The 14,721-nt window shown below is 39.5% G+C and overlaps 1 protein-coding gene across 19 annotated transcripts in view; it reads left to right on the top strand.

The window, feature by feature from the left end:
- SDCCAG8 (SHH signaling and ciliogenesis regulator SDCCAG8) overlaps positions 1-14,721 on the top strand; it is a 249,512-nt gene that overhangs the window by 64,961 nt on the left and 169,830 nt on the right. For all 19 annotated transcript variants that reach the window (XR_013415966.1, XR_013415967.1, XR_013415968.1 and 16 more), the window contains one exon: positions 9,305-9,457. Coding sequence is in view for 13 of the 19 variants with exons in the window: in XM_077998216.1 (XP_077854342.1) it covers positions 9,305-9,457 (153 nt within the window). In the remaining 6 variants the exon portion in view is untranslated. The remainder of the gene's footprint in view (positions 1-9,304; positions 9,458-14,721) is intronic.

Below are 14,721 nucleotides of genomic sequence, written 5' to 3'. Positions count from 1 at the left end.
TGTCCTTTGGAGGGCAAATTTGCCCCCATTTGAGAACCACTACTTATTAGAGCATTTATCAAAATGTATTATTATTGCTTATTTGTCCGTATCCTTCATTAAACTTTTTAAAAAAAATTTCAGCTTTTATTTTCGATACAGGGGTACGTGTGTAGGATTGTTACATGGTGGACCCAGGTATTGAGCATAGTGCCCAGTAGGTACTTTTCCAGCCCATGCCCCCCTCTCTCCAACCCCAAGTTGTCTGCAGTGTCTGTTGCTCCCATGCTTATGTCCGTGTGTGCACGACGTTTAGCTCCCATTTATAAATGAGAGCATATGGTGTTTGGTTTTCTGTTACTGCATTAATTTGCTTAGGATTATGGCTTCCAGCTACATCCATGTCACTGCAAAGCACGTGATTTCATTCTTTTTTATGGATGTATACATTCCCTGGTATATATGTACCATGTTTTCTTTATCCAGTCTGCCATTGATGGGCACCTGGATTGATTCTATGTCTTTTTTTTTTTTTTTTTTTTGGAGACGAAATCTTGCTCTGTCGCCCAAGCTAGAGTGCAGTGGAGTGATCTTGGTTAACTGTATCCTCCGCCTCCAGGATTCAAGTGATTCTTCTGTCTCAGCCTCCCGAGTAGCTGGGATTACAGGTGTGCACCATCACGCCAGGCTGATTTCTGTATTTTTAGTGAAGACGAAGTTTTGCCATGTTGGCCAGGCTGGTATTGAACCCTTGACATCAAGTGATCCCCCCGCCTCGGCTTCCCAAAGTGCTGGGATTACAGGTGTGAGCCACCATGCCCAGCCTCCATGTCTTTGCTGTTGTGAACAATGCAGTGATGAACATTTGAGTTGATGTATCTTTTTGGTTTAATGATATATATCCCTTTGGGTATATACCCAGGAATGGGATTGCTGTGTTGAATGGTAGCTCTATAGTAAGTTCTTGGAGAAATCTCTGTTAAACTTTAAAATTGTCACCAAGCCAAGGGCTTGCTTCCCTATGCACATAGAAGCCAATGCTATGGCCCTGGCTTTTGAGAAAAGAAAAGGCTTTCTTGCAAGTTGACTGGCAAGGAGGTAAGAGGCCACACTCAAATCTGTCTCCTCATTCTGCAGCAAGATCAGGAAGATTGGTCTCAGAGGCATTTCTGAGTAGCCCCAGGTGATACCGGTGCAGCCAGTCTGCCAGGCTGGTGGTATTCACAATGAGGAGGTTAAACATCTCATGTACCCCACAAATATATGCATCTACTATGGACTCAACAAAAATGTAAAATAAAATAAAAACAATTAGGAGGTTAAAGCTTTTTCCCATTGCACATGCCTGGACTACATGACTTGCAATTTTGGCTCAGTGCTATCTGTAACAACTTAAACAATGGTTAATCAGTTTGCGCTAGTCCCTTGGTTACGGAATTTCTCCATCCTGATCACCATTAAATCCATAGCATCTTGCATAGATCTCAGCACATAATAAATTGGTACTGAGTAAATATCCACTGAAGAAGGAAATTGCAACTCAGTTCTCACTAGCACTCTACAATTCCTTTATTCTTATCTTTCCAGCTTACCTACTTTGCCAGCAAAAGTACCCAGTGAAAATTAGGCCCAATCACACCTTTTTTTTTTTTTTTTTTTTGATGACTAGTTTGAGCCTTCGAAGCATTGCTGAAGGAAGTCATTTAAGAAAGCCACTTAATAGCTGGGCGCGGTGGCTCATGCCTGTAATCCCAGCACTTTGGGAGGCTGAGGTGGGCGGATCACGAGGTCAAGAGATCGAGACCATCCTGGCCAACATGGTGAAACCCCGTCTCTACTAAAATTCCAAAAATTAGCTGGGCGTGGTGGCATGTGCCTGTGGTCCCAGCTACTTGGGAGGCTGAGGCAGGAGAATCGCTTAAACCCGGGAGGCGGAGGTTGCAGTGAGCTGAGATCATGCCCCTGCACTCCAGTCTGGCAACAGAGTGAGACTCCATCTTAAAAAAAAATCTACTTAATGAATTCCACTGAAGAGTAATCCTAGTCACCTTCAGTGGTTGTAGGTACTATTGAACAATTCTTTTCTCTGCAGTTGAAAACCTTATATGCTCCAGCCAGGAACTCCACTTTCCGCACTTCCAACTCCACTGCTGGCACCTGACTTTCATCAGATGACCTGCTTCACACTTGACTAAGGACCAACTGACAAGAGCCTCCTCAGCATCTTCTCATCCCTCGAATGCCTCCTCTCCTTATTTCTCCTTTCTTTTCTGGCCCTGTTATCTCCCAAGATGAACATCTTTCTCCCCATTTTTGATGTCTCCCACTTCTGTGTCATCACATTTTTCTGGCGTCCTTTATCCTTTCCTCTTCACTGTTTTTTCCTCTCATCCTGCCCACAGCCTTCATTTAAGTAAACAAAAAGCAGCTTTGCTGTGATCATCTTTCACTCCGTTTATTACTGTCCATTCCTCATTTCACTGGCAGACATCTCACAACAGTTGTCCACCCTGGTAGTTTTCCTTTCACTTCTGAGCACATCGCAGCCAGGCTTTGAACGAACTGTAGCCTGATTTCATGTTGCTGAAGTGCTCACTTAATGATCACTGGTCACTTCCTGATTGCCAAACCCAGTGACCTCATCTCAATCCTCACTGGACTCAAACTCTTTAGATTTGGAACCCTGTTAACTCTCCTGTCATAACATACCATCTCTTTCCCTTGATTTAGCTGATACATTACTCTCATGGGTCCACATTGTACCATTCTTGTCCACTCTTAAGTCTCTTTTAACTTGTTTCTTGTTTTCCACAAGTCTGAAGTGTGGATGTTCCTCAGAGTTAGTTCCCAGCCCTCCTCCCATGTTGCCTTGACTTCCTGGGATTCATTTCTCCTCACGTGGCCAAATATTACCAGTGAATATGCCCACATTATGCCTTTAGCTTTAACTACTCTCCTGAGCCCCAGCCCTAGTGTTTTACAGCTACTAGATCTTTTTTATGGATGACACACTGCTGGCGTCTGAAACTCTACACAACCAAACTGTTCATTGGCTCCGCCTTCCCATCTACCACTCCTTTTCCTTCTACCATTTTCTCTGTGATCGTCTTCAAACGAAGGCAGCACCATCTTGACCGCAGCCCTGGCTTGCATTCTTTAAAACATCTTGGTTCTTCGCTATGCTTGCTCTTGACATTCCATCAGTTCCCAAGCTCGCTCGCTCTCTCTCTTCAGAGCCAAATTTCTATTTAACTATGCATACCTTTTCATTCTTACACCACTGCCCTGGTTCAAGTCTTCACATCTTCACATGCTCTTTTTTTTTTTTCGGAGACGGGGTCTCACTCTGTCACCAAGGCTTGGTGGTGTGATCGTATCTCACTACAGCCTTGCACTCCTGAGCTCAACTGATTCTCCCTCCTCGGCCCCCCCAAAGTGCTGGGATCACAGGTGTGAGCCACCGTGCCCAGTGGTATACTTCACGTATTCTTATACCAAGTATGCGGACAGTTACACTAGCTTTCTAATTGGTTTCCCTCAAATTTCATCTAATTCCAGCATACTTTTCACAGTGCTTGCATAACATTTGTAATTCCTGAGTTATAAATCTCCCTGTTTAGGTAGCTCCCCTCTTGCAGTAGAATAAAAGGCAAATCTGGCCCCACTCCAACTTGGCTCGTCTTCTCTTTCGCTCTCTACTCTTTCACTCTCTACTCTTTCACTCTCTTCTCTTTCACTCTCTTCTCTTTCACTCTCTACTCTTTCACTCTCTTCTCTTTCACTCTCTACTCTTTCACTCTCTACTCTTTCTCTACTCTTTCGCTCTCTACTCTTTCGCTCTCTACTCTTTCGCTCTCTACTCTTTCACTCTCTTCTCTTTCACTCTCTACTCTTTCACTCTACTCTTTCACTCTCTACTCTTTCACTCTGCTCTTTCGTACCAGCTTCACTGTGGCCAGAACATGACCTACATTTGGCCATTTGCATTCATTTGCTCAAGGTGTATTTTTCTGCCTTGTATTAATCTGTGAAATATCTATTCCATCAATGAGGCTCAATTCCAGTGGCAGTCTTCCCAGAAGTTTTCCCCAGCCCCTTCTTGTTTGAATTAACTTCTTTTTCCTCTATATTCCTGTTGATGTGGTGTATAATTTTGGTAGTTGTTTACACAGCTTTCTCTACCAGAAGACCTTGAAATCAGGTCTGTGACATCTATCATTGTATTTCACACATGACCATTTACGTCTTAATTAACAATAAATGTTTGTTGAATGGAAGTCAATTATTATTAATGTGAAGTTTTGTAATTAATTTTTTTTTAAAATGTAATAGCTGAGAGCAAGCAACGCTATTGTTCGTTAGGAATCTGTAGCATTTTCAGTAAATTAGTAATAATGAATGCAAAGACAAAATGTATTGCAAGTCTAGTAGTTTTTATCTGGAAGGTATGTTAAAACACATTAGAATTTTTGCTTTCTGAGTGTATTAAAAAGTCAGATGGCATACATATTTTAATTTAAAACCCTACTACTTACTGAGCGATGAAATGGTTACTTGGTTTAGTTCCTTGATGTTTGTTGCCATCTAGTGTGACATTTGGGTATCACATGCTAAGTAGAAGGAATTACATATTTAACATTCATAGTGGCAGTGAAAATGCCTAAGAAAATAAATACATAACTTGAGAAGTGTATAATGCCATGCATAGATTCTTGTGTGGAACTATCTTGGATAAACTCCCTACTCTTCCACTTTCTAGGTCTCTGCTTTGGGCAAGTTACTGAATATCTTGAAGTGCCAGTTTCTTCAATTGAGTGATAAGAACCAATTAAAATGTATTTAGAGGGTTAAATAATCCATATATGCCACTTAGCAAAGTATCTGGCACATAGTAGGTGCTCAATAAATGTTTTTGTTTGAAAATGGAAGTTGTCTCAATTGGTGATAATTTTAAAAGAGGAAAAAAATTCACCTGGGACTAAATAGAAAAAGTAGAGGCTTTTGCAGTGACACCTTGATAAAGCTACAAGACACCTTGATAAAGCTACGAGAAGCAGATAAAAAGGTTAACCATGCCTTAGGCCTGCCTGCTTGTGTTGGGAAGGGAAATTGTTGAGAGGTATGTGGAATGGCCTGAAGGTACAGGCTGTGGCATGAAGTTACCATAAGCATATCTATAATGACATAACCCTCTAAGGAAAAAAAATTTTTTTTTCTTTTTTACTCATAACAACTTGAGCAAAGTATTTATTTCAAATTTGCTAAGACCTATCCTGCCACATACCTTCATGGGTAAGTGGTGTGAACTTTTTTAAAAAGTTAATTATTATGTATACATAATAATTGTACCTATTTATGGATTACATGTGATATTCTGAATATTAGTTTTTAAAACAGCAACCTGGTAGGTTGAACAAATATTTACAAAGACTTTTTTCCCCCTTTTGAAATATCCAAGTTATTCTGTTTCTTGGATTACAGGGAGTCAGAAAGGCAGGAATTAGAAACCTGGATTAAAAATAAAATCAGAAAAGCACTGAGTTGTAGTCACAAGTATAGAAAACAAAACTTCTTGATAGGCATGTTATCTGTCACAAAACAAAAACAAAGTATTAAGTATCTTGAAAAATGGTACATAGGGATAGACTGGTAAATTTCTGGTTAGCAAGGGTTTATAAATTAAAATCAATAGTTTGCATTATTTGTAAGTTAGATGCTTGAAATGTGTTAATCTTTTTAATTTTGTGGGCTTTATTATTACGTAAAAATAAAAATGTTTATAAGCCTTAAAGTTCATGTTCACAGGTGTGAGCTGTATAATTTCATAAGATCTTAATTCCTTAGTTATGAATTATTCTGTCACAAAGATTTCTTGAAAACTAACCCTAGCAGTTGGGAAGGACTTTTATATGGTCCACAATAGGTCTCCTGTTTTAAAATTTTAGTTGACTAGATATAAATTTTGTTTTTGAAAATGTTTTGACTGCCTAAGATAGTAGTGCCTACCCTTTGGTTTAATAAAACCAGGACTGGGAATATCAAGTCCAATAAACTGTGTTTGAAAAAAAAAGTTAATATGTCAACATAGAATGACCACCGCTAAAGAAATTTCCCAGAAAAGAAAATGTACCTTCAGGAATGAGTCTGCTGGATGGGGGGGAATGTATAATTCCCCAACTTCCTGAGACCTACAGCCATTTCCACCAAGGAAAGGGCTGTGTTCAGGGAAGGGAGAGAAGCCAGGACTTGGGAACTACTGAGAGAAATAACAGCCGCAGGCCCCAAATTAACTTTGTCACCTGTAAAGATCTATCATTTAATGGCAATTGCCCATGTATAGCATTCAGTTACTATAAAGATCCATCATTTGATGGTAGTTGACTTTTTACTGACTTAGCCTTTGAGAAGTCGGTTACTATGTCTTTACTGAATGGTTATTGGGGTACTCAATCGACAGGGATTCTGGAAAATAGGAGAAGAAACTCTAGAATTAAGAGAAAGCTTTAATGGAAATAGTGTATAAATATTTGTTTACTACACCCAAATCTTTTAGTATGTGCGGTCCAGTTGAGTTATCTTTAGAAAGAATAAATCATTTTTCTGATTCCAAGTGTTACTACGCTTTTCTATTTTCTTCATTGTGACGGAGCATATATGTTAAAATCAAAGCAAATAAAAGTAAAAGCTATTTTTTGTTTGTTTGTTTGTTTTTGAGACGAAGTCTCGCTCTGTCACTCAGGCTGGAGTGCAGTAGTGTGATCTCGGCTCACTGCAAGCTCTGCCTCCCGGGTTCATGCCATTCTCCTGCCTCAGCCTCCCGAGTAGCTGGGACTACAGGCACCCACCACCACGCCTGGCTAGTTTTTTGTATTTTTAGTAGAGACGGAGTTTCACCGTGTTAGCCAGGATGGTGTCAATCTCCTGACCTCGTGATCCGCCTGCCTTGGCCTCCCAAAGTGCTGGGATTAAAGGCGTGAGCCACCGCGCCTAGCCTTAAAAGCTATTTGATAATATGGAATTGTTGGTTACACGCTAAGAGACGTCAATAACCAGTTTTTTGTTTGTTTGTTTTGTGTGTTTTTTGGGGACCAAGTCACGCTCTGTTGCCCAGGCTGGAGTGCAATGGCGCCATCTCGGCTCACTGCAACCTCCGCCTCCTGGGCTTAAGCAATTCTCCTGCCTCAGCCTCCCTAGTAGCTGGGACTACAGGCATGCACCACCATGCTCAGCTATTTTTCGTATTTTAGTAGAGACGGGGTTTCACCATGTTGGCCAGGCTGGTCTCAACCTCCTGACCTCAAGCAATCCACCCGCCTCAGCCTTCCAAAGTGCTGGGATTACAGGCATGAGCCACTGCGCCCGGCCAATAACCAGGTTTTAACCTAATATTTGTAATCAGTGTTGTGTTGCTCATTACTCATCCTCAACCATTGGTGGTGGCTAGTCCTAATACAGAGAAGACCATCCACAAAACCAAGGCCTTAGCAGTGGTTTTGTTTACATGATTTTACAGCTTCTCACTTTGTGCTTTTCGCTGTATCATCCTATCTTGGCATTACACCTCTTATCGTGCCAGGATTATTTACTGTTGCTTGTTCCTTAGTTGATTGAGTTCTTTGAATTGATTCTGTAGGTGCCTTTCATGGTAGCCTGGTTTTAGATCTTCAGTCTCTTCCGCTGTTCCTATACTTAATGATGTTGACTCCTGAGTTTTTGTTCAATTGAAAACTTTCTGATTGGATATATTGGTTTATATTAAGTAAGCATTTTGTCTATTCATACCAGTAGTATTCATTATATCAGGGAGAGTTATGAACATTTACTAGATTCATGTGAAAAATTTCTCAAGAGCAATTACATTTCGAATCACAAAAGTAACTAATTCATATTTCAAGCTCCAAGGGCTTAAATTATAGAAAAAGTATGCCTTTTCATTTATTTTAATATCTAATTTAAAATTTCCTTTTCCAGGCATTCTCAGCTGGAATTTGGACTTGGGACTAACTCCCTAGAAGAATCATTTTTACTCATTGCATTTGTTTATTAGTTAATCTGAGACAATTGAATTTTACCTTTACATTTTATGCCTGGGAGCATAGAAACTTTTCAGAAAGACCAAAAGAAATCAGAGTTTAATGCTTTCCAGATGAAAAGAGGAAAATTCACATATCCTAGATATTTATTGTCTGAATTTATTACAGCTTTCACCAGAGGGAAGCATAACTATGCATAAAACTTACAGTGCTTACTGAGGCCATTTCAGTCTCCATTAAAATCAAATGTGACTATGAAATTTATAATCACGTAGCATGTGAGTTATATGAGACCTGGGGTTCTTTCTACCATTTCAGGAGAAAAGAGAGGTTGTGTAAGGTGGATATCGTACATAAGGGCCACTGGAATAAGACTATAAGATGCTATAGTACCTTACTTTTATTAGGATTTTTAAAAATTGGGATTTTACTATGCAATCTATGTATGTAACTAAATTACATTTGTACCCCATACATTTATACAAAAAAAGACCTCTCCAAATTGGGATTTTTGAAGTCATATTTTATTATTGGGTGTTATAAATAAAGATATGGTAAAAGTGGCCAAAATGAAGTTAGAGAGTTTTTATTTCTGGAAATGCAGAGTGGGAAATTTACAGTAAAGGACAGTTATGAACTTTACCAGAAATGGAAGATCCTCATAAAACTAAGTAGTGAATACTGTCTTGAGTCTTTCCATTTAACTTATGATTATTACATAATTTTTACTTCAGTTGTATGTTTAAGGGGAGTGAACTAAATTTTCTCTTGGTTATATTTAAGGAAACTTGATTATTATATAGTATTAAACAAAAGATGCCTGTGTGTAATGATATATTCAACATTTCATTGTAGTATTTTGATCTATCATTTGAAGTATTCCAATAATTTTTATCCATGAGCAAATAAGAAATGAGTTAAGTTGGATGCTTATGTATTTCTTGTAGTAGAAACATGATATGTAATTGAAAATATTCGAGCGCTTAGTTTTCCTGGTTCCCTTTTTTAAAATTCTGACTCATCTGTGGCCTTCATCAAGGTTCATTACCTGAATTTTGTCATTGATTAATTAATATGGCTTTAATCATGAAAACTGAACTATGTCAATACATGTAACATTTGGATACTCTCTTAGGTCAATAAGTGGTATTGATAAACAAATACAAAATTATTCTAATAGGCTTTATAGTGAATGTTAACTATTTTAAATATACTTAAAGCTTAATTATCTCATTTTCCCCATATTTTTTCCAAATTCTAAACTCCTCTTTCAATCTCTTCTATCCTGGCAGGCTTTAATCCAGTGTGACCAGTTGAGGAAGGAGCTGGAGAGGCAGGCGGAGCGACTTGAAAAAGAACTTGCATCTCAGCAAGAGAAAAGGGCCATTGAGAAAGACATGATGAAAAAGGAAATAACGAAAGAAAGGGAGTCCATGGGATCAAAGGTACTTAAGGACTCTGCTGTTATCCACATTGCAGAAGAAAGGTTTTTTACGATGCCACTGATGATTCCTTAGGCTGGAGTTCTTGAATGAACCTTAAATTTTAAAATTGTTATTATGTAAGTAGTTAAATTTCTTATAATTTAGAGTTCATAAAAATGTTTTATCATTTCATATATTTCTCAATAGTTTGTGTTGATCTTTTCAGATAAAATAATCAGTTAAATTCCATAAAATGAAATTACAAAATTTACTGTAAATCCTGCCATTCTGTTGGATTCCCTCTGTCATGTTTCCCAGAGGCATGCTATGAAGATACCCAGATTTTATTTCAACCTTGGCTAAATCAAGGAGAGATGACTCCCCTGCTTTATCTCCTACCCCTAAATTAAACCTGCAGAAGATGAAAACACTTGTAAGAAACTGAGTAACCAAGAAAAAGTGATTATGCACTCTGTCTGAAATCAGTTCTGACAAATTACGTGATGAATAATGATGGTAACCAGATGAAGAGAGAAATTTAAGACGAAAGGAACAGATAGCATGAAATGAGCAGTCTTTGAAAAAGAGTTCACAAACTAGAATACAGAGTTGAGTGGGACCTAGCTTTAAAATTGCTGACTAGACTCGAATTGAGCAAGTTGTGGTCCATCAAGTAACCAAAACAACTGCGTTACATGTTTGTTTTGAAAAGTGGACTCACAGCTTGTACTCTAAATTCTATGTTGTTATAAGATTCCAATGTATGATAATTAACTCATTCAATCAATATATACTGAGAATGTACTGTGTGCAAAGCAATGTGGAGGCCTAAAGATATGTATAGAGAAAAATCACAACTTCTGCCCTGTGAGTTTTAAGTCTTAATAAGAGTAAACTCAGGCATTTTCTGTAAATGTCCTTGTCTTCTTATCCATTTTTTAAAATTGTGTCTGTCAAAACCCTACTACCTACCTTCTCTGCCCTGGATTGGTGATCTCAGCTGGTAAAAATCGCACAGCCTTGCAGATGACACAGCTGTAGACTCCAGGTCTTCGGTGTCCATGGTTCTTTCAGTGCTTTCTAGCAGTCCTCTTATGCCTTCCTCTCTCTTCTTCATTCCACACTCAACAGATATTAACTGGGGGAGCTGGGAATGTTGTAGTCACAGGAACAATGCAGTTTCCTCATGAAGCTTACAAACTCATAGGAGAAGTAGACATTACGCAAATATTTTCATAAGTGAGTTTTCGATCATCATTGCAATAAAGCCATAAGGTTCAGTTTAGGATACCGTGGACATGTGTAACAGAAATCTGACCTCGTCTAGGCAGTCACGAAAGACTTTCCTGAGAAAGAGATGTTGAAAATGAGACCTGAAAGCATTGATGAGTGGTCAGGTGAAGAGGGGAAGAGGGTTTCAGGCCCAGGAAAATAACATACCCAAGACTCTGGACCTGGAAAGGATCGCACTTTCTAGGAATTTGGAGAAGGCCCTGATGGCTGGAGCATAGAGAGAGAGGAGCAGAGTAGTGGGAATGAGTTTGGAGACTTACGTTGGGATGGAATCATGAATGGCTTTAAAATCCATATGAAGGATTTCAGTTTTGTCGAAAAAGGGATGGAAAGCCATTGAATGGCTTTAAATTTGTCAGTGTCACGATGCCATTTATATTTGAGAAAAATCATTTTGTCAATGGATTGGAAGGAAAAGCAGAATCGATGCCTGGAGATCAGCTGGAGGTGATTCTCGTAGTCCAGGTCTGGAAGTGGTTATTGCAGTCCCGGTCTGGAGGTGATTTTCACGGTCCCGGTCTGGACATCACTTGTCTTCTCAAATTCTCTATAATACCACTTTTCCTCTTATTCTCAGCAGAGAGCCTTACTTCCCTAACACAGAAAATTAAAGCCACTGGGTGATGACCACCTCAACTATTTATCTTCCCCATGCCTTAAAATAAATTTTCACCTGTATTCCAACCCAGTCTGAATGGCAAAGGCCTCTTCCTAATCCTTTCCGCTTCCCATGGACGCCGTTTCCTTCACCCCCTCGAACTCATTCCATTTGTTCCCTCCACTTTTCTGAATCAATCTTTCCTTCACTACAGTCTCTTTCTTATCCTCAGGAAAATACTTTCAAATGTCTCTTACTGTTGAAAGAAACAATCTTTCTTCTAATCTGTGGTTCTTAATTTTTGCTACACAAGAAGTTCTAAAAATCTGATTGTCCAAACAGTACCCCAAGCCCATTACATCAAAATGTCTGAGAGTAGCATCCAGGTGTCAGTATGTTTGAAACCCACCCAGGTGATTCCAACGTGCAGCCAAAGTTGGAAACCACTTCAGTAATTCCATCTCCCTCTTTGACTCGTTCTCTTAATAGTTGAGTTTCTTGAAAGATTTGTCCATACATGTTGTCTTTATTTTGTCACCTCTCACTTACTTCAACTTCCATGCCACAGCCAATGAAATTACCATTGCTATGTTCACTGAAGATCTGTTTGTGCTATATTTACTGATTTTTTTTCAGTTTTATTCTCCTTAAAAGATTCTCTTTCCTTTTATGATTTCTTTGAATTCAAATTCTTGATTTGGGAGAATGATGATTTGTGCTTTTTACATTACTCTGAGTTTAAAGTGCCTTTGAGGCAATAAAGAAGACACATCCAGAAAGCAGCTTGATAGGAGGTTCTAGAGTTGAGCAGGGAGCTAAAGATTTAGGTGTCTTTAGCAGTACTGTGGCTTGAGTTCCATGTATATATAGCCTTAGGACCTAAAGCTTCAGGACTAAAGCTATTTGATTTCTAAATCCTTAACTGTACACTGAGCTCCCAAACCAGCTTTACTTTCTACCTTCCCTATCTCAGTGGACCAACTGTTTATCCAGTTATCCAGCACAGAAATCTTGTCACCCTTTTCTCCCCCATCTTTCTCACCCCACACATCTCATCATCACCAGGCTCTAAGACTTAGGCCCCTGAGCATTTACATTGCCCTGTATCTCCGTCCTACTGCTACCCATATCTCATCCTTGGCTGGTTCCTGTAGCCCCTGTGGTGTCCTTGCCTGCAGTCTCACCTCCTTCCTATCTGTTCTCCAAACCGCTGCTGGGACGATCTTTCTCAACATGTCAGGCTCTTGCTTTGAAATCCTTTCACGTCTCCCTGCAACCTTGGATAAAATTTAGAATCCTTTATCATAGCATGAAGACTCTACAATATTCTTCCTCTCTTTGGCTCTCAAGTCTTATGTTCCTTCATTTTTCTTCTTTGCACCCTCACCACACTGACCTACTTGTACTTCCCCAAGCATGCACATATGCCTATCTTCCATACTGTTTTTTTCAGTGCAGGATTTTGCGTATGCTTTGCCCCCTGCCTAGAGGAATCCTCCTCTGCCCTCTTTCACTGATTCTTCAGAGTTGTTTGTTTGTATTTGAGACAGGGTCTCACTCTGTCACCCAGGCTGGAGCTCAGTGGGGTAATCACGGCTCACTTAGCCTCAACCTCTTGAGCTCAGGTAATCTTCCCACCTCAGCTTTCCAGGTGGCTGGGACTACATAGGCGTGCCACCATGCCTGGCTAATTTTTTTGTGTTTTTTGTAGAGAGGTTTTTGCAATGTTGCCCAGGCTGATCTCGAAATCCTGGGCTCAAGCAATCCACCCTCCTTGGCCACTCAAAGTGCTGGGATTGCAGGCGTGAGCACTGCGCCTGCCCAAGAGTTTTTCTTGGTACCATCTCCTCTCAGCGCCTCCCATAACTGAATTGGGATGGTCTCCTGTGGGTTCCCATAACTCAATTCATTACAAATTCATGTTGAATAGTTTGCTTCCCCTAGTTCAGTGAGTCCCTTGCATGTAACATCCTCAATGCCTGGCACATTCCTCTCATATAAAATGTGCTCAGTATATATTAGATGAATGAAGGAATGAATTACAAGGAAAAGAAAAAAGTCCCTATGCCATTGAGAAGTTATGACTAAAATGCTGAGAGTTCAGAGGATCAGAACTGATTGTCTGCCAGAGATCGTGGAAGGCTTTGTGGAAAAGATGGCATTTTAATTGAGCTTCCAAGAATAGATGAGATTTAGAAACACAGAGTATGGGGGAAGGAACGCCACCTGTAACCAACATGAATAAGACATGGAAAGGAGATGAAGTTGCGAATTGAGTGTTGTGTAAGAGAGAATGGTATCAATAGCAAACACCAGCTATTGTTCACACCTAGGAAATTTGTATTTTTTGGTTGTTTGCTGGAAACCATTTGCCTTGCTGAGTAGTTCTACTGTGTAGAAGTACATTGATGAGAATTCCTGATAAGAAAGGAAAAATGAAGGCTGAAGTATGCCTGGCAATGTTCCAGGTACCTTCATATGTAACAACCTCTCTCTTATGCTGACAGTTGTTTCATGAATAAAGGTGGTGACAGAAATGCAGCACAGTTTTTATTTATCATTTATTTATTTTTAACTTTTAGATTCAAGAGAGTACATGTGCAGGTTTTTTACTTGGTTATATTGCATGTTGCTGAGGTTTGGTTTACAAATTATCTTGTCACTCCCTACATGAACAGAGTACCCAATAGTTAGTTTTTCAACCCCTGCCCCGCTCCCTGCCTCTCCTCTCCAGTCATGCCCAGTTTCTGTTGTTGCTATCTTTATATCCGTGAGTACCTAATGCTTAGCTCCCACTTGTAAGTGAGAACATGCAGTATTTGATTTTCTGTTCCTGCGTTAATTCACTTCACACTATGGCCTCCAGTTTCATCCATGTTCCTGCCAAAGACCTGATTCCATTTTTTATGGCCGCGTAGTATTCAGTGGTGTATATGTACCACATTTTCTTTATCCAGTCCATTCTTGGTGGGCACCTAGGTTGATTCCATGTCTTTGCTCTTGTGAATGGTGCTGCAGTGAACATGTGAGTACATTTGTGTCTTTTTGGTAAGACAATTTGTTTTCTTTTGAATATATATCCAGTAATGGGATTGCTGGTAGAATGGTAGTTCTCAGTTATTTGAGAAATTTCCAAACTGCTTTCCACTGTGGCTGAACTAATGTATATTCCACCAACAGAGCAGAAGTGTCCTTTTCTCTGTGGCTTCTCCACGGTCTGTTGTTTTTTGACTTTTGAATAACAGCCATTCTGACTGGTGTGAAATGGGATCTCATTGTGGTTTTGATTTGCATTTCTGTGATGGTTAGTGTATTAGTCTCTTCTTGCACTGCTATAAAGAAATACCTGAAACTGGGTGATTTATAAAGAAAAGAGGTTTAATTGGTTGATGGT

This window comes from Macaca mulatta, chromosome 1 (assembly GCF_049350105.2).
Source record: "Macaca mulatta isolate MMU2019108-1 chromosome 1, T2T-MMU8v2.0, whole genome shotgun sequence".
Lineage (NCBI taxonomy): Eukaryota > Metazoa > Chordata > Mammalia > Primates > Cercopithecidae > Macaca > Macaca mulatta.
Note: the sequence above shows the minus strand (reverse complement) of the source record. Positions and strands in the feature narration are given on the sequence as shown.